The sequence below is a fragment of the Eubalaena glacialis genome, chromosome 7 (genome assembly GCF_028564815.1).
Source record: "Eubalaena glacialis isolate mEubGla1 chromosome 7, mEubGla1.1.hap2.+ XY, whole genome shotgun sequence".
Classification (NCBI taxonomy): Eukaryota; Metazoa; Chordata; class Mammalia; order Artiodactyla; family Balaenidae; genus Eubalaena; species Eubalaena glacialis.
In genome coordinates this window covers 24,110,446-24,130,134 of record NC_083722.1, presented here as the reverse complement: position 1 = coordinate 24,130,134, position 19,689 = coordinate 24,110,446, and the positions used below count along the sequence as shown (strand labels likewise).

At 47.9% G+C, this 19,689-nt stretch overlaps 3 protein-coding genes across 3 annotated transcripts; 2 read left to right on the top strand and 1 right to left on the bottom strand.

Moving 5' to 3' along the window:
• Window positions 1-7,187: 7,187 nt before the first annotated feature.
• LOC133095120 (heat shock 70 kDa protein 1B) lies at window positions 7,188-9,614 on the bottom strand. The gene has a single exon (XM_061196031.1). The coding sequence runs from the start codon at window positions 9,400-9,402 to the stop codon at window positions 7,477-7,479; it is 1,926 nt and encodes a 641-aa protein (XP_061052014.1). The 5' UTR covers window positions 9,403-9,614; the 3' UTR covers window positions 7,188-7,476.
• A 1,708-nt stretch (window positions 9,615-11,322) lies between these two features.
• Window positions 11,323-14,469, top strand: LOC133095119 (heat shock 70 kDa protein 1-like). Its single transcript, XM_061196029.1, has 2 exons — window positions 11,323-13,131; window positions 14,397-14,469. Exons 1-2 carry the CDS (start codon window positions 11,323-11,325, stop codon window positions 14,400-14,402), a joined length of 1,815 nt encoding a protein of 604 aa, XP_061052012.1. The 3' UTR covers window positions 14,403-14,469.
• Window positions 14,470-14,637: 168 nt separating this feature from the next.
• On the top strand, window positions 14,638-19,689 carry LSM2 (LSM2 homolog, U6 small nuclear RNA and mRNA degradation associated). Its single transcript, XM_061194952.1, has 5 exons — window positions 14,638-14,887; window positions 15,502-15,569; window positions 18,878-18,908; window positions 19,027-19,086; window positions 19,196-19,689. Exons 1-5 carry the CDS (start codon window positions 14,885-14,887, stop codon window positions 19,319-19,321), a joined length of 288 nt encoding a protein of 95 aa, XP_061050935.1. The 5' UTR covers window positions 14,638-14,884; the 3' UTR covers window positions 19,322-19,689.

The window sequence follows — 19,689 nt, the reverse complement described above, 5'->3', positions numbered from 1 at the left end:
GGTAAACAGACGGTTCTTGAATTGGAGAAGGTTCCCAACGCCTTAGAAGGGACGTGTTCGGTCAGGGGCGTGGGGAGGGAAGGGCAGGGTTGGATCCACTGCGCCCCTGTCCCCGCCCAGAACCGCTCCCGTTTTCCTCGGGCTGGACTGGGGCTTGAGGAAGAAAAAAAATCTCTGTAGAAATTCAGCTATCATTAGGCCTTTGGGGCTTCTCCCAGTTCCTCATCTTTCCCAGCCTGGGGTCCGGGCCACTCCCCTGTTTCCTTTCTGCCTTCTTCATTCCTGGTTCAGCCTCGGATGATTGGTGGTGCCAGGATTAATCTGAGTCCGGAATTCGGCCTTCTCCCTTGTCACTTGCAGCCTCTAGGCTGTCCACCGCTTTAAAATAAATGTGATGTGGTGGTGAGCCTGCGAGGGCGGGGCGGGAATGTTTACTCCTCTTTAACAGCATCATATGCTACAGCAGGTTGGCAGGTGGCTCACTTGAAAGCAAACTGGTCGGGATGGTGCTGTAAAGTGGGAGAGGTTGGCGGGACCCAGATTCTAGCTCCTTTAAAACTTCAGATTTTTTGCTGTGCACGTAATTCTTCCATTTAGTTTTTTTTTTTTAATTTTTTAATTTTTATTTTAGTTTTGGCTGTGTTGGGTCTTCGTTTCTGTACAAGGGCTTTCTCTAGTTGTGGCGAGCGGGGGCAACTCTTCATCGCGGATGCGTGGGCCTCTCACTTCCGCGGCCTCTCCTGTTGCGGAGCACAGGCTCCAGATGCGCAGGCTCAGTAGTTGTGGCTCACGGGCCCAGTTGCTCCTTGGCATGTGGGATCTTCCCAGACCAGGGCTCGAACCCGTGTTCCCTGCATTGGCAGGCCGACGCTCAACCACTGCACCACCAGGGAAGCCCGTTCCATTTAGTTTTTTAGCCTGGATTTCAACTTTCTGTGCGTTACCTTCCTTCCTGTTTTCGATACAATTATATTTGGTAATTTGTTTTGGCCTTTGTTTTTTCATCCTTTGTGTGAAATGCCAGACCCCTTGTTAGGCGCCTAAAATGAAAATGTTAGGGACATTAAAGCAACAGTGCGGGGTTCACAACCCACAGAAAAATAGACTCATTGCTGTACTCACATGTCTTGAGCATAGAAAACATAAGAGCAGAAGTGGGAGGAGGCAGGGGATTTTTTTCTATTTGTTTATTTATTTATTTATTTTGGCTGCGTTGGGTCTTCATCGCTGCGCGCAAGCTTTTCTCTAGTTGCGGTGAGCAGGGGATACTCTTTGTTGTGTTGCGCGAGCTTCTCATTGTGGTGGCTTCTCTCGTTGTGGAGCACGGGCTCTAGAACACAGGCTCAGTAGTTGTAGCGCACGGGCTCAGTTGCTCCTCGGCATGTGGGCATGAACCCATGTCCCCTGCATTGGCAGGCAGATTCCTCTTTTTTTTTAAATATAAATTTATTTATTTATTTATGGCTGTGTTGGGTCTTCGTTGCTGAGCAGGGGCTTTCTCTAGTTGCGGGGAGCTACTCTTCGTTGTGGTACGCGGGCTTCTCATTGGGTGGCTTCTGTTGTTGGGAGCATGGGCTCTAGGCGCGCGGGCTTCAGTAGTTATGGCACGTGGGCTCAGTAGTTGTGGCTCGCAGGCTCTAGAACACAGGCTCAGTAGTTGTGGCGTATGGGCTTTGTTGTTCTGCAGCATGTGGGATCTTCCCCGACCAGGGCTCGAACCCGTGTCCTCTGCATTGGCAGGTCGATTCTTAACCACTGCGCCACCAGGGAAGCCCAGCAGGCAGTTTCTGATGAAGGGAAGAAATCTTGCTTTTGAACACTTTTGCTCAATTGGCATTCTTTACACACACACCTGTCCATCCATACACCTTTTCCTGGAATCCAAGGGTATTCATTTGTTTATTCTATAATTTGCTCAGGCTAATCTAAACTGATATTGCAAAAAGATTGCTTTAACAAACCTGTGTGTCTTTCTCTGTGCAGGTAGGTGATAACTTTTTTTACTTTCCGATGTGACTCCCTAAATGAATCACCTCCTTTATCTAGTCAAACTGGCCAAACTTAAGGAATTTTCCATTTCTTTATGCATTATCTGGCTTACATCTTAGCTGCCCAGTATAGGAACACTTCCAGAGACCCTTAACCTCACCCCCTCCTTCTGGAAGCTTCCTCACCATCAGCTGCTACCAGCAGCACTTCTGGATTCACTCTTTCCTTCTCTCCAAATTTGCAATTGTATTCCTCTGTTGGCTTGAAGCAAAGGGTATCACTGTCTCCACTGCCAGGCAGGTAGAGGATGTGAGAGAGCCTCAAATCTTGTGGCTGCTGGCTTAGCAGAAAAAAAGCCACTCGAAAATGCTGTTTTTCTTGAATCGGGCAGTCAGCCGCACATCGTATTTGACCTACCTTTTGCATTAAGTTTCTCTCTGTGGACTGGCCTGTAAACCTAAACATCTATATTCCTTTTCCATTTCCTACAAGGGGAGAGTCTCCTGAATTTTGTCTTTCCTTTTGCACTGGACACTTCCCAATGCAGAAACTCAGTTACCGGTTTAATTGGTGTCTAAGGAGATTATATGAACCCCAAGAGATTTTTCAGAACTTTAGTTTGATTAGCTTTGGAATTAGGTTTTTATCGGGTTTGGTGTTTGGAAGGGATCAAGGCTCAGGTTCCCCAAGCCTGACGGGCTGTCAGGTAAAATTTAAGGGTGGGGGATGGTGGAGAGAGTGCCAAGAAAGTTGACCCCCGGCGGCAGGAAGTGTGGGGGAGGGGAACCCCGCAAGGCTGCGGGATCTTGTTTCTTCTCTCTCCTTTTTCCTACAGTTTTTCAAACAGTATCGTTTTCTCCTCAATTCTGTTTGTTTTCAAAGATATTATAATTCTAGGTTTATCAGAAGAACGCAAAAGACATAACTGATACGAAACCTAGAGCCAGGCATTTTTAACCATCAAATGGCAAAGGCTTCAAAGACCTGGGAACCCTGCTAATTTCCAGCAGCATGGAAAAAAACCTGGGTTTGCGTCTGGACTCTACTTCGTTGTTGAGGCTGTTTTTCTTCTTTCTTTCACAATGAAGTACTTGTAAGTTAACTAAATTACACGTCTCTATATCTCTAAATTAGAATTAACAATATTTATTTCATAGGATGATAACTACAAGGATAATACTTATAAGGCCTTAGTTCAATGTCTGTGACAGAGTAGTGCTCAAAAGTTTGCTCCCTTCTCCCTTCTTTTGTTGGGGTCCCACACTCTCTCAGGTCTGATATATCTCAATCATTCTTACTGAAGGTTGGGGGTTAATACCAGGACTATAGTATTACTTTCAGTTTACCATAGAAACTATTTTAAGATTTTTAGGCAGAGCCCTTCAGCCAAACCTTTCCATTTTCAAACATAAGCACAAAAGATCAGAGGTTTAGTGGCTTGGTCTGGTCACCTAGACAGATAATTACAGAACCGGTGACTGAACCTACATGTCCTCATACTTTCTATTATGGACTCCTCCCAATGCTGGCACATAGACCTTACCCTTTCACTCTAAAAAAAAGAAAACAAATGGCCATAGAAGAAGACAGTTAAGAGTGAATGTCAGGGCTCTGCGCGCATCTTGGGCACCATGGGGGTATGTGACCAGCAGGTATTCCCCTCCAGGCTGTTGCTTCTGACTCACAACCATCTCCCCCATCGCCCCCCCACCACCCCACCCTTCCAGCTTCTCCCAGAACCGTCTCCTCTTCCCTTCATCCCAGACTGGTCGGTTGTTATGAGGGGAAAGGGGGGGCCCCGTTACTAAGGCTAGGCTGGCACCCAGTTCAAAGAATCTCCTGGAAACTAAATGTAGAGCCGTGACTAAGCTTGATATACTAGAGTGGGGTTGGGGGGTAGGGAGACTTGGGTGGGGCAGTTTGTTTGTTGAGGACTGTTCCTACGAGTCAGTCCCCGCCTTCGAGCCCAGAGAACTCCAGAAAGTTCTTGGCACAGCCTGAAGCGGGGGCAAGGAGCCAGAAGCCGTAAGACCCCGATAAAATGGGGCGGGGCGGGGCCTGACGGTAGGGCTGGCCGCGGAGCTGCCTGTCTGGTGCCGGCGTTTTTCGGTTGTTTTTTCAAAATGGGATTAAAGAAGTAAATAAAGGAGAGACCTTTAGAGTTTCACTCAAACTCGCTAATTTATTGGATGAAAACACTGGAAAAGTTCGTAACTGATACAAGGAAGCCGGATGAACTGGGTGGCCAGACGGGAGAAGGTCCCACCGCCCTGGGCAGGGACAGGCCATAGATGGGAGCTTGCTGGCTTCTCTCTGCCGCTTCCCCACCCGACTCTAGTCCCTGGTTCTCGTGGAGACGTTTGGAGGGGTAAAATGGTCTAAGACCCTCGGGGGTGGTTCTGGTCTTCCGAACTCCCCCGCCTTCCCACCCTGTTTGCCTCGTTGTGCCCTCCCTCCCCCGCTGTGCCCTCTGCTCCGATCCTCTGCTGGGCTGGACAGGGGCCCGCAGGGGTGGGGCGGGTTGACCTCGGCATCCCGAATTCGCGGCGCTACGTGACCCCTTAACGTCTCTAAATGAGCTGGAGCTAGGAGAGGGTGAGGGGGCTGGTGGGGTTGCTCTGTGTCACAGAACTGCACTGGATACTTTACGGGTGACCCTCGGGGACGGATTTAAGGTGATCAGTTGGAGTAAAGTATGATGACAGTCACCGTTTCTTATTCCTAGCGTGAGGATCTCCCCCTCAGAAATCGCCAATATTGGTTTTTCACCTGAAACAACCTCTTTTAACTGAAAGCCCATGCTTTTGCCCACTTCTCTCACATTTATAAACGTTTTTGTTGTTTTGGTATCTTTTCTTCATTTTTGATGACAGAACCCTGTTAAACACCAGGAATAACAGTATGTATATTACTAATCACACAATATCTTGGATTTAAAAGACATAAAATTAGTCGTATTACCATAGCCACCTGCCTTCTGAGGGCTGGCATAGGGAGACAGGTGAGATTGGAATTAGGGAAGGTATTAGATTTTAAAAATTCTTTCCTCATCTACGATTATCTCGATGCACCTCCTCTCCCCCAAAATTCCTGCTGCTACCCAAAACACCGCTTTTTCCAGGGATGGCATTGCATTCTCTTTGCTAGTTCTGCAATTCCCTCAGCTTCATCTGGAACTTAAAAAGTGATTATTTTCAAAGTACTCCGTGCAAGGGTATATGTTATCAAGGCAATAACATATTGACTTCCTAGTATCAATAAAACACCCTCAATAACCTTAACTGATTTAGCCATAGGAACTCATTTTCTCCAAGGTAATTTCTGGAGATTTCCCTAACCTCTCTTATCAAAGGTGTTTCTTAGGTCCTTCCCAATCTCCGCCCTTTTCCACCCACCCTCCCCATCCCTTGCTACCTCCCCCTAAAGTAGTGGTAGTGGCTGCTTGAAGAGTTACTGTGTTGTGTGCAGATGACAGTCACAAATGCTACTGCAGCTCTATGGGGTAGAGGAGGTCCTGTAGCAAATGCATACCCCCATGAAGGTTGACTTACATTGTGGCTAGACTCCACAGCGCTACAGTTCAACTACCCTGAGGATTAAACGTGTCTTTACAAACTGGCCTGTAAGTCTAAGCATTTCCATTTCCAAACTTACAGGGCAGGGTCTACCTATACATGTTATTCCCATAATATTGGATTTTCTTCAAAGGCAATTATTTAGTGAAAGGTTTGGTGGGCCTTGAGGTATACAAACTCACGAAGTGCTTTTATAGAATGTTGACACAATTTTTTTTTTCTGCTTTTGGCGAAGTAAATTCACATAACAAAATGAACCATTTTAAAGTGTACAATTTAGTGGTACCTAGCCCATTCCCATGTTGTGCAATCACCACCGCTGCCTAGTTCCAAAATCTTTGTAAACCCCAGACACAACTGATTTTTAAAAGGGCTCACTCCCCAAGCCTTGAGGATTGTGCCCGGCCTTTTCCAACAAAGAGGCTGTGGAGATTACTTCTAGGATGCTAGCAGCTAGGGTATGAAGCATCTCAAGGGGAAGCATGTCTGTGGTAAGTCTTCCTGGTACAGGGCTGCAAGTTTTTTCTATCACTCTTCTAAATTAACAAATACTAAACCTCTGTCATCAACCCTATTGTTTATCTGACATAATTGTTTCGATCATACAGAGTAAAAGCAGAAAGAATACTGATTGTGAAACCCAGAGTAGAAACATAACCCAGAACCAGACATGCACACACAAAGCCCTGTGGACTTGGGGCAGCAGGGCAAAAACCAATAAACCCAGAGTTGGAATCCAGGTTCAACATCTTTGCTGAACTGATTTTTTTAACCTTGAAATAAATTTTAGTTAAGCCAGTAACTTTTAAGTCTCCCCATATGTTCACCTGTGGAAGTCAAACACCACCTATACTCAGTGCAGTGGAATGAGAATTCATAAACACCTAAAAGGCCCCTGTACAGTGCCCGGTAGGTAAGAGCACTGAAATACTGGGGTCCCCCTGCTGGGGCATGAAACTATGACACCTGCCTAAGGTACTCACTGGGATACTTAAAATGTAGGTAACCACTGCTGGAAATGTGGCATTTTTATCTCAGCATTCTTTCAGAAATAAGAAATATAGATTGAGGCATGAGGCCAAACCCTTCCATTTTAAAATATGAGAACTAGGGATCACGGCGGAGAATGCATTCATGCATAACTAGTCAAGCCAGTGCTTGAACTCACATCTCCTCACTGCCAATTTAGCCTCTCTTTCATGCTGAATCCAGATTAAGTAACAGGGCTCTAACATATCACGTGTACTCACAGGAAGCAGGAGCCATGACCTTCCAATCCAACTGCCTCTCCTATTTGGCTGCTTCTCCAGAACACTCCCACGCACAAGCTCATTTTGAGGCCACCCTTAAAGCCTCTACCCCCTCAGCCACCTTGAGGCCACCATGACCATACCTCTTATTTTTTCTGGACCCACCAAACCCAAAGCATTCAAATTCACAGTTTTGTATCTCCCAAGAGTACTATTTGCCTAAAAGACGTGTGTCACGATACAATACATATCCTTACTTTCCAGATCCCTGACCTTATCTAAGAGGCAAATTGCCATTCAATTTTAGACTCTGTAAGAAAGAGAACCTATGCAGACCCTTCTGCCCTCAAAATAAAACAGAGACAGACATCACTCGAATTCTTTTGAGTTTATTTACTTTGAAGTAATCGGTTAAAAAGGGGGGGGGAAAAGCCAAACTAAGGCATGAGTGTTACAAAGCGGAAAATTGACAAAAGATGGCAGTATACATTCATCTCTACACTCACACGCTGAAAAAGAGTTCGTAACTTCACCAAGAGGCACAGTTCAACTTTGCAAAGAACTTGCATAGCTGATAGCTGATGAAAGGCAGATACATAAGGCAATGCAAAATCTTGGATCCCAACTGTCTCCATAAACATGAACGATCTGGGGAAAGATTCCTAATCCACCTCCTCAATGGTGGGGCCAGACCCAGAGCCCCCTTTAGGGGCCTGGGCCCCAAAGCCGCCAGCCCCGGGGCCACCCGCCCCCTGGTACAGTCCGCTGATAATGGGGTTACACACCTGCTCCAGCTCCTTCCTCTTGTGCTCAAACTCGTCCTTCTCGGCCAAAGTGTTGGCGTCCAGCCAGGAAATCACCTCCTGGCACTTGTCCAGCACCTTCTTCTTGTCGGCCTCGCTGATCTTGCCCTTCAGCCCCTCATCCTCCACGGCGCTCTTCATGTTGAAGGCGTACGACTCCAGGGCGTTCTTGGCAGACACCCTCTCGCGCTGGACCTCGTCCTCGGCTTTGTACTTCTCTGCCTCCTGCACCATGCGCTCGATCTCCTCCTTGCTCAGCCGGCCCTTGTCGTTGGTGATGGTGATCTTGTTGGCCTTGCCCGTGCTCTTGTCCATGGCCGTGACGTTCAGGATGCCATTGGCGTCGATGTCGAAGGTCACCTCGATCTGGGGCACTCCCCTGGGGGCCGGTGGGATGCCGCTCAGCTCGAAGCGCCCCAGCAGGTTGTTGTCCCGCGTCATGGCCCTCTCGCCCTCGTACACCTGGATCAGCACGCCGGGCTGGTTGTCCGAATAGGTGGTGAAGATCTGCGTCTGCTTGGTGGGGATGGTGGAGTTGCGCTTGATCAGGGCAGTCATCACGCCCCCAGCCGTCTCCAGCCCCAGCGACAGGGGAGCCACGTCCAGCAGCAGCAGGTCCTGCACGTTCTCAGACTTGTCTCCCATCAGGATGGCTGCCTGCACCGCCGCCCCATAGGCCACCGCCTCGTCAGGGTTGATGCTCTTGTTGAGGTCGCGCCCGTTGAAAAAGTCCTGCAGCAGCTTCTGCACCTTGGGGATGCGGGTGGAGCCCCCCACCAGGACCAGGTCTTGGATCTGAGCCTTGTCCAGCTTGGCGTCGCGCAGAGCCTTCTCCACGGGCTCCAGGGTGCTCCGGAACAGGTCCGAGCACAGCTCTTCGAACCGCGCCCTGGTGATGGACGTGTAGAAGTCGATGCCCTCGAACAGGGAATCGATCTCCAGGCTGGCCTGGGTGCTGGACGACAGGGTCCTCTTGGCCCTCTCGCAGGCGGTGCGCAGTCGCCTCACGGCCCGCTTGTTCTGGCTGATGTCCTTCTTGTGCTTCCTCTTGAACTCCTCCACGAAGTGGTTCACCAGCCTGTTGTCGAAGTCCTCCCCACCCAGGTGGGTGTCCCCGGCCGTGGCCTTCACCTCGAAGATGCCGTCGTCGATCGTCAGGATGGACACGTCGAACGTGCCCCCGCCCAGGTCAAAGATGAGCACGTTGCGCTCCCCCTTGCCTGTCCGGTCCAGGCCGTAGGCGATGGCGGCAGCCGTGGGCTCGTTGATGATCCTCAGCACGTTCAGCCCCGCGATCACCCCCGCATCCTTGGTGGCCTGGCGCTGCGAGTCGTTGAAGTAGGCCGGCACAGTGATCACCGCGTTGCTCACCGGGTGGCCCAGGTACGCCTCGGCGATCTCCTTCATCTTGGTTAGCACCATCGACGAGATCTCCTCGGGGTAGAACGCCTTGGTCTCCCCCTTGTAGCTCACCTGCACCTTGGGCTTGTCACCGTCGTTGATCACCCGGAAAGGCCAGTGCTTCATGTCCGACTGCACCACAGGGTCGCCAAACTTGCGGCCGATCAGCCGCTTCGCGTCAAACACGGTGTTCTGTGGGTTCAGCGCCACCTGGTTCTTGGCCGCGTCGCCGATGAGCCGCTCGGTGTCCGTGAAGGCCACGTAGCTGGGGGTGGTGCGGTTGCCCTGATCGTTGGCGATGATCTCTACTTTGCCGTGCTGGAACACCCCCACGCAGGAGTAGGTGGTGCCCAGATCGATGCCAATGGCCGTGCTTTTCGCCATGCCGGTGTCCTGCCCTCTCGGCTCCGCAACGAACTTCAGACCTGAAAACGGCCAACGAGTTCAGCGACGAGGAGCTCGTTCCTTTCGGAATCCGAAAACTGAACGCGCCGGTGCCGCTCGGGGTGGTCCTCGCAGATAGTGTGTCTGCGGAAGCTGCGCTCACCAACCACACCAATCCTAGCAGCTCTCTCCAGGCTTGCCGTTTCTCTGAGGGCGGCTCTGTGTTTATGGTTTTTCATCAAGCTCCGCCTTTTCCCTCCTCAGCCAATCACCGAGCTCAGTGCGGCTGCCAGGTCGGGAATATTCCAGGGGTTTCTCCTCAGGTCCTGCCCCCTGGTTTTCTGGGACCAATCAGCGCCCTGAGCGTTGCTGCTCCCAGAACTCTCCAGACTCTTCTGTGGCTTTCTGGCTGGCACTGGCTCGGGGAGCGGGCAGTGGGTGGGGAAGGAGTGGGAGGAGCTGGCGGGTCCGGTGGGGGGGGCGGGGGCGTTGACGTCCTCCACGCAGTTGCGTTACAATGGAGATGCTGCGTCTGACCTCATGGGCTAGTTGGGAGTCTGGACGACAGGTCTGGGCCCGGCTCAAAGTTGTAGGGCAGGGCGGGTGGGGGGTGGGGGGACACCGGCTGCGCAGTTTGGATATTGAGGGAGCCCCAGGTTACAGACGCTCTGCAAAACGAACCGTATCAAACTGCATCGAAGGCGGCGGGACACTAGGTGATCCACGAGTACTCTGATTGGAATGGGCTGGGAATAGGCAAGACGAATAAGTCCTTGTTTGAGGAAGTGCTGGAAAGTTCTCTAGTTTGTTTAAATCTAAGGTATGGGGATGTGGGCCAGCCAGGGAAGGAGGATCGTTTAAGGACCACAAAGGTGGCTGGGATTGGTCAGAGCTGCCAGAAAAAAGTGAAGGAGCTGGTCTGTTATTGTCTCCAGATAACAGGTGTTTTATTGGGGAGAAGATTAGAGAAAGAGACAGCCTTAGAGAGCACCACCTCACCTGAGAAAACTCATGGGGGCTTGATGGGGTTCCTAGCAGCCGTCTTCAGACTGGCCCAAATGTACTCCCACCAATCCCTAATAGAGGGTAAAAGGCGATCAGCAGGGTTGCTAAACCCACGTGACTGATGTCTCCTCTGGAGACCAGAACTTCAAATAATCAGAGTTCAGCAGGAGACAGGTACAATACCAGAATAAAAAAAGTCACAGACACAGGAACAGGACAGTTGAGTCTGGCCCTGTGAGAAATTGAAAACAGCATTATGACGCTGTCCTCCCACTTCCGGTTGGCTAGGAGTTCTTCTACCTTGTACATAACCTTGTCTGGAAGAGATGTTTGCACACACAGTATGTGGCAGGATTATTCACAATAGCCATAAGGTGGAAGCAGCCCAAGTGCCACAGAAGGAATGAATAAAGAAATGTGGTATATACATACAATGAAAATTATTCAGCCGTAAAAAGGAAATTCTGACACATGCTGTAAAATAGATGAACTTCTAGGATATTATGCTAAGTTAAATAAGCCAGTTACAAAAAGAAAAGTAGTGTGTAATTCCGCTAATGTGAGGTACCTAGAGTAGTCAAACTCTGAGACACAAAAAGTAGGCCAAAAGGAAAACCACTAGTAGGCTAATGGTTTCCAAGGGCTTGGAGGAGGGGGGAAATGAGGAATTGTTTAATGGGTATAGAATTTGTTTTGAGAGATAAGAAATTCTGTAGATTGGTTGGGCAACAATGTGAATGGACTTACTACTGAACTGTATGCTGAAAAATGGTTCAGATGGTAAATTTCATGTTGTGTGTATTTTACCACAATTAAAAATAAATAAATAAAAATAAATAAATAAATAAATAAATAAAAATTAAAAGTTTTCTCTGAAATTTTATCTCATTCTTTTCCCACAGGCCTAGGAAAACCATGGCTGCTGCTAAGGGAACAGCCATTGGCATCGACCTGGGCACCACCTACTCCTGCGTGGGGGTGTTCCAGCACGGCAAAGTAGAGATCATCGCCAACGACCAGGGCAACCGCACCACCCCCAGCTACGTGGCCTTCACGGACACCGAGCGGCTCATTGGCGACGCGGCCAAGAACCAGGTAGCCATGAATCCCCAGAACACTGTCTTTGATGCCAAACGGCTGATCGGCAGGAAATTTAACGATCCTGTAGTGCAATCAGATATGAAACTTTGGCCTTTCCAAGTAATCAATGAAGGAGGCAAGCCCAAGGTAACGGTGTCCTACAAAGGGGAGAAAAAAGCTTTCTACCCTGAGGAAATCTCTTCTATGGTACTGACTAAGATGAAGGAGACTGCTGAGGCTTTTTTGGGCCACAGTGTCACCAGTGCTGTGATCACCGTGCCAGCGTACTTCAATGACTCTCAACGCCAGGCCACCAAGGATGCAGGCGTGATTGCAGGTCTCAATGTGCTAAGAATTATCAATGAACCCACAGCTGCTGCCATTGCCTATGGCTTAGATAAAGCAGGGCAGGGAGAGCGACATGTCCTGATCTTTGATCTGGGTGGAGGCACATTTGATGTGTCCATCCTGACCATAGATGATGGGATTTTTGAGGTAAAGGCCACAGCTGGGGACACCCACCTGGGTGGAGAGGATTTTGACAACAGGCTTGTGAGCCACTTTGTGGAAGAATTCAAGAGGAAACATAAGAAGGACATCAGCCAGAACAAGCGGGCCGTGAGGCGGCTGCGCACCGCCTGTGAGAGGGCCAAGAGGACCCTGTCGTCCAGCACCCAGGCCAACTTGGAAATTGATTCACTTTATGAAGGCTTTGACTTCTACACATCCATCACCAGAGCCCGGTTTGAAGAGTTGTGTGCAGACCTGTTTAGGGGCACACTGGAGCCTGTGGAGAAGGCTCTTCGGGATGCCAAGATGGATAAGGCTAAAATCCATGACATTGTTTTAGTAGGGGGCTCCACCCGCATCCCTAAGGTTCAGAGGCTATTGCAGGACTACTTTAATGGTCGTGATCTCAACAAGAGCATCAACCCCGATGAGGCAGTTGCCTATGGGGCTGCAGTACAGGCAGCCATTTTGATGGGGGATAAGTCTGAAAAGGTACAGGACCTGCTTTTGTTGGACGTGGCTCCCCTGTCCTTAGGGTTGGAGACAGCCGGGGGTGTCATGACTGTCCTGATCAAGCGCAACTCCACCATCCCCACCAAGCAGACGCAGATCTTCACCACCTACTCAGATAACCAGCCTGGGGTATTGATCCAGGTGTACGAGGGCGAGAGGGCCATGACGCGGGACAACAACCTGCTGGGGCGCTTTGATCTGAGTGGAATCCCTCCTGCACCCAGGGGAGTTCCCCAGATCGAGGTAACCTTTGACATCGATGCTAACGGTATTCTCAATGTAACAGCCATGGACAAGAGCACAGGCAAGGCTAACAAGATCACCATCACCAATGACAAGGGCCGGCTGAGCAAGGAGGAGATCGAGCGCATGGTTCTGGATGCTGAGAAATATAAAGCTGAGGACGAGGTCCAGAGAGAGAAAATTGCTGCAAAAAATGCCTTAGAATCCTATGCTTTTAACATGAAGAGTGCTGTGAGTGATGAAGATCTACAGGGCAAGATTAATGAGTCTGATAAGAAGAAAATACTGAGTAAATGCAGTGAGGTCCTTTCATGGCTGGAGGCCAATCAACTGGCTGAGAAAGATGAGTTTGATCATAAGAGAAAGGAATTGGAGCAGGTGTGTAACCCAATCATCACAAAGCTCTACCAGGGAGGATGCACTGGGCCTTCCTGTGCAACAGGGTATACACCTGGAAGGGCTGCCACAGGCCCCACCATTGAAGAAGTAGATTAATCTTATCTGGAGCTGGAGGGTTCTAGGGTGCCTCTAAGATGAATTTTGTTCCCCTCATCTTTAAACATGGTTATGATTCCTGAATTGACTGGACCTGAAGCTAAGTTACCATCCCTTTTGGATTCTGATAGAGGAGTCTCATATACCATCTTTTCACACTCCAACATTCTCTTTCTGACTCTGGATTGAGACTCTTAGGAAAACTAGGCCTCTCTCTGAACCATTTGAAGAATTTGAATGTCTGTTATTTATTTCCAGCCTCCCCAGCTTTCTTCTTCCTGTGTGGATGGTTATCTGTCCCTCAGTAAATTTGTTCCTAAAGCAAATTACTTCTGGTATTTTTAGACTGTGAGTGTATCTTGTAAAGTAGGGAAAAGGAGAGCTCCTGGAGAGACCATCTGTGGTCTGTTTGTGAGCTAATTGTGAATGATTAAGCTGGTAAGGCCAAAGTATTTGAATTTTCATGAGCTAATTGTTTCAAGAAGGAAAACAACTTTTGATCATCAGGCACCTTTAGCCCCAGTTAGAGTAGTTGCTAATTAGTTACTGCTTATATTCAGTGATAGACTGATTTCTGTGCTTAGGGTTCAGCTGGGGTGAGGGGGGCGGTGGTGAGGGCCCAAACTTCTGCTTGATGTCCTGATGTCAATTACAGGTGGGGCCTAGGAAATCCAGCGTCTGTGCACTCACAGAGTTCATTATTACAGTCCTTTACATGCTGAAAATATTTCTACAACAAACTCCCAACAAATGTGTACTTTTATGCAAGATGAGAAATGGAAGATTTATTACAATCTTATTCCTTTAAAAAATATTTTCACCTATTGTGTCATAATATCGCGTACTTATAAAGCCTTGGGGACCTGAGTATAGAAGTACGTGTAATTGTGTAACTGCATTTGTGTCCCTTTCTGTTTGAGGGAAATATTTTTTAAGTGAAAATATTAGAATGGGTATTTCTAGCCCCGAGCCAGACTGTTTGGTTTTACTCAGTCCTTTACAGGACAGTCCTAGGCAAAACCGTAAAAGAAATGTGGACCGAGAGAGTAATATCTTTATTGGGAACCTTTGATAAAATCGAGATTTGTGCGCAGGCTCCTCATCTCCGGGACTTCTCAACATTTTTTTTTTTCTTTACTTTTATCAAGGTGTAACATACATAGAAAAGTGTACAAATCATCACGGGTTTTCACAAGCTCCCCAGCAGTTTGCAGTAGGAAGTGTCTTTAGAGTATGAGCAAATCATGTTGGAACTGTACTTATTGTCATAGAAGGGAACAAAAACCTCTGAGGGGCGGTGAGACACCCTCCCCGGCGCTCTTACAGCTGCTGCGGCCCGCGCCTGCGCGGTGGGAGCCTGCCACTCCGGGAGGAAGTCGGAAGGCGGGAAGCTCCGCCCCTTTCCCGGCTTTGGCGTTCCCCTCGGCTCTATCCCCCCCCCCGCCCTCCCCGAGCCGCGATCCTGCGGGGCGCTGTCTTCCACCCCTCGGAGCAATCCGCGGCGCTTCCCGCTGCGCCTGCGCGACCCCCTCCCGCCCCACGTGGGGGTTGGCGTTCCAGTTGCCGCCAGGCCCTCGATCTACTGCCCCCGGCCCTCGCCCTCCCGGTCCGGCGGGCGCCCGGCGGCGCAAGCACCATGGTAGGTACCGTGACGTCACAAGGGGGCGCCCTCGGGGAGCGCGGACGGTTGGGACGGTTGGGGGCGGGGCGGGGGTCCCTCTGGGGGCTTTGTTCTTCTGGGCTGGGGTTGGGCCCTAGGACTTTTCCCTCCATCCTTAGTTCGTGCGCCTCAAGTTCTTTGAGGAGAGACCTGGAAGCAAATAGGATTTTTATTTCCCCGCATGAGAAAAAAAGAATAAAAAGAGAGAGTCGGCGGGGACAGCAGAAGGAACAGCTAGACCTCAAGGATCATTTCCCTGACGGAGAACAGGCTCCGGGAGGGTGCGGGTGGAATACTTTCTACAGTTCTCTGGGAGGCGTGGACAGGACCCTAGGAGAGGTCGTCCGTTGAGAGACGAGCCCGAGGTGTGTAGCGCAGAGCCTCTCTCTGGGGCTTTATGTCAGGGGCTCGAGGTAGTGTGCATCATCATCTGGGCTCCTGCTGTTCATCCGAGTGTTCCTTCCTGTGAAGTTTTGAGAACTGCCAGAAATGTGGCGGGGATCCCAATACCAGTATTTGGTAATACTGGCAGGGGGACACGCCTCTTACCATGTCCTTTCCCATATGATGGTTTTCCCCCTCTCGCCCAATAGCTCTTCTATTCCTTTTTCAAGTCCCTTGTGGGCAAGGATGTGGTCGTGGAACTCAAGAATGACCTGAGGTAGGTACCTGCTCTGCCAAGTCTGTAGGGGGTGGATGTGCCCAGCGCCCTGGAACCTCTTTAATTTAACAAGTATTTGAGGGCTAGGCAAGGTGCGCGGGATACAAAAGAAATAAATGACTCGTGCCTCAAGCTTACAGATTAGCTGAGGAGTTGTATCTTGTATTGGAAAAAAATACAAAGAAGTGTAAGTAGTAAGTACTAGAGAGAAGACAGGGCAGACGCATCAATAACATTTTTTACAAAACGTAGTTTTGTTTTTCTGATTATATACTCCTTTGACCCAACTCATAGAAATGTAAGTATCGGTTCCTCAAGTAAAGATGTATGTACAAAGATGTTGGTAGATTTTTTTTTTTTTTGTAATAGCCAAAAGTTGGGGGAAAAAATAGCCATAAATAGGGAATGGGTTAGATTGTGGTATTTCCATATAATATAGCTGTCACATAGAAATGAGATGTATTACTATGGAAAGCTGTTGCAGAATAGTATATGTGGCATAATCTCCCTTTTGTTGAAGAAAATATAAAAGATAAACAGAAGACCCATGCAGCCCCTTCTGTCTGTACTGCTGTTACATCCCCTATCCCCTTGTATCATTAGCTTCTAGTCATTTTTCAGGAGTTGGATTAAATGCTGTATCCTTGGACTTTCCTGGTTCTTCTTCTTCTAGCCAAGTAGACGCTTCCTTTTGTTTTCTTTTTGGCCGCGCCACGCAGCATGTGGTATCTTAGTTCCCCCACCAGGGATTGATCCTGTGCCCCCTGCATTGGAAGCACGGAGTCTTAAACCACTGGACCTCCAGGGAAGTCCCTAGCCAAATAGACTCTTCTGTCAAAGAGTCTTTTTTTCTTCTTAGTGGGTGCTTCTCAAATTGTGATTTCATAGAAATGTATTTACTGTTTAGGATCTATCTTTCCTACAGGGCCAAGACCATGTTTAAGCTCACCACTGTGTAACTAACGTCTAGCACAGGCCTGGTATCAATATATAGTAGGTGCTTAATAAATGTGTGCTGAAGGAAAAAAAATAGCCAACATTTGAGAACCTCCTATAGACTAAGAACTACTCTGAATACTTTACATTTGTTAACTCATTTAATTCTCAGAACACCTCTAAATGACATATACTATTGTTCCTGTTTTACACATGAGGAAACTGAAGCTTGGATAGGTTAAGAAACTTGGTTAAGTCTACACAACTACTAAAAGACAAAGCCAGAACTTAAATCCCATTCTGTCTGCCCCCCGACCCCTTTTTAAAAATTAAAAACAGGGTCATAGTTTCTATGCAATTGTGAAACTTGCTTTCACCTAATGGTATGTTGCGGATATTTTCCATGTCAATAAAGTTGATGTTTAACGTTTTAACATTCTTAATGTCTGAATGGCATTTTTCTTAGCTGGCTAGAACTAATTTAACCAAGACCTTGCTGTTGGACACTTAGGCTGTTTCCAATTATTTGCTTTTATAAATGATACTGCCCTGAACATCCTCATGCATACATCTTTGTATACATCTCATTTCATTAGGAAAAAATCCTTTAAATGAAATGTACATTTAAAATATTGATACATATTACCTGATTGTCCTTTAGAAAGTTTGAATGAATGTATTCTCTCCCCAACGGTTTCTTCTTCATTTCTATGTGAGATAATTTCTTAGTGGGGGAGGCACTGACATGGCAGGGAACGGTGAGGCAAGGGATTTGCCTTTTAGATCAGAGGTTTCGATTTATGGCACTGACAATGCATGTGGTATTGATGGCATATATTGATAGATTGGGTCCATATAGAGACAAGTGTGGAAAGCACAACTACCCTCAGCAATTCTGTGAGATGACTTGTTTTTTGATTTTCCTCTTCTTCCTGGGTCTTCCACATGGCAAGAATAACTGTTACGTTATAGCCCCAGATCCTAAAGCAAGGACTTAAAAGATTTGAAGGTAATCCAGTGGGTTGGGAGAAGAGCTCTTTCTCTTGTGCTGGTTGTCAGACCACTTTTGTCCTAAATATCTCATTCTAAAGGGACTGAATGAAATGTTACCACCTTATGCAATTCCTGAAAGTTATTGCATTGCTGCAGTTGGTGATAGGGCGCTGTCAAAAGTTTTTGAGCAGCCAGGGATGTGGTAAAACCACCACTGAGGCAGTTGGTCTCAGACACTGGATTTCAGACACTTAGAATTTTACAAAAATTAGGGCCAACAGAGAACTGACAACTTGAATTTTGGCAAGGTAAGGATATTTTTAAAACTGCCATTTATTAACAATCATTTTTTTTAATACAAAAAAAAAGGAAGGGCAATTAAAGAGCAGTTATTCTTAGGAGGAAACCAGTGACAACCTTCAGCACACCATATACATACTACACTAGCCTGCGTTTCCTCTTTTGTCATGGACTCATGAAACCTTTGAGCTCACATCAGTATTTGAGAACCAGTTCTAAGGAACTTACAATCTGGTGATGACATGCAGAATGGTTAGGATGAAGGCAGCCAGGTTGGAGGCTGGCCTGGATTGAGCTGTAAAGTCATTAGACCTTGGTTTGTAGAAATTATACTACAAAGAGAATTACAGAAATGTTAGACATCAGCAAACCATAGGGATTCATGGGACATGGAGGGTGGAGAAGTACAACTTACAGGATTTGAGGTTGTGAGACTTCATGTTGAAACTATTGGCAGAAATTAAAGGATTGGGAGAGGTAGCATGGCTTGGAGCACTGGTGTTTAGATAGCATTCCTCTTTAACATTGCAGGGGGCTCAAGGATTGAGGAAGGGAGAGGACATCCCTGTGCCTGCATCATCAAGAACACTGCTAGCTACCTACTTTACCTACTTTACATATGAGGCTCTGGTTCCAAAGCAATAGTATTTGAAAATAGCTGGTGGTTCTGGGGGTTGGACAGGCCTGAACCAAAGTCTCTGTTTGTTCTAAACTTGGGCAAGTTATAAACCGTTTCTGAGCCCCTGGATGGTTAATAGCTACCTTATGAAGTGGCTGTAAAGATTACAAATACGCAGAATACAGGTCTAGCACATACCAGTTGTTTAATAGTAGCTACTAAGAGTGAGCTGGTTTAGGGAGAGGAGAGGTTATTTCAGAGGTCTAAAATAACGCACTGCTCTGGAAGCACCTTCTTTCCTAGTCCAGAGCTTAGACATATCCCTTTTTGGTTCTGCCTTTTCTGGTTTCCTCAAGTCCTTTATTTCCCCCAACCATGCTCTTATCCCTGCTCTGCAGTCACCTCTATGTTGACTTTGGTATAAACTAATTGGGTTTTACCCTCTCTCTGCCCCTGACAGCATCTGTGGAACCCTCCATTCTGTGGATCAGGTGAGAATATAATAAGGGCCCTGAATGGGGTCTTGGGGAAGGAGATGGGAGAGGTTAAGGGCTGCGTACATTCATCTTGTCTCTAGTTCTAATGATGGTGTTCATCTTCTTTTCTTAGTATCTCAACATCAAACTAACTGACATCAGTGTCACAGACCCTGAGAAATACCCTCACATGGTGAGTTGTGGATGGTAGAGAAGAGGAAACACCTCTCAAAGCAGGAGGTCCCTGGGTGGATAGAGGACATTTTTTAAGGGTGTTTTCACATTTGTCTATCTTTGTCTAGTTATCAGTGAAGAACTGCTTCATCCGGGGCTCAGTAGTTCGCTATGTGCAGTTGCCAGCAGATGAGGTCGACACACAGTTGCTACAGGATGCAGCAAGGAAGGAGGCCCTGCAGCAGAAGCAGTGATGGTTCCTCCTCCCTTTCCCCTCCTTCCATTGGTGACCCTTAACCTCACGTCCCAGCCCGGGAGGCCTCCCTCCCATACTTGAGGTGGTGTTTGTTTCTATATAGCAAAGGCTTTTTTTTTTTTTTTTTTTTTTTTTAAGGGATGTGGATGAGAGGAATAATAGTAGGGAGCAGCTATCCTTTGTTGAGAAGGGGAGGAAAAGTAGGCTGGGGAACTGCGAAGCCTTCCCTGTCCCCAGCACCTGCCTTTCTCACTTCTTCCCTGGAGATGGTGGGAAAGTCTCCCAGATCTCTCCAGGGTAGCACGTGATTCATTTTGGGGATGGAAGGAATCTGTCCCGCATCGGGAATAAAATTTATGACGCAAA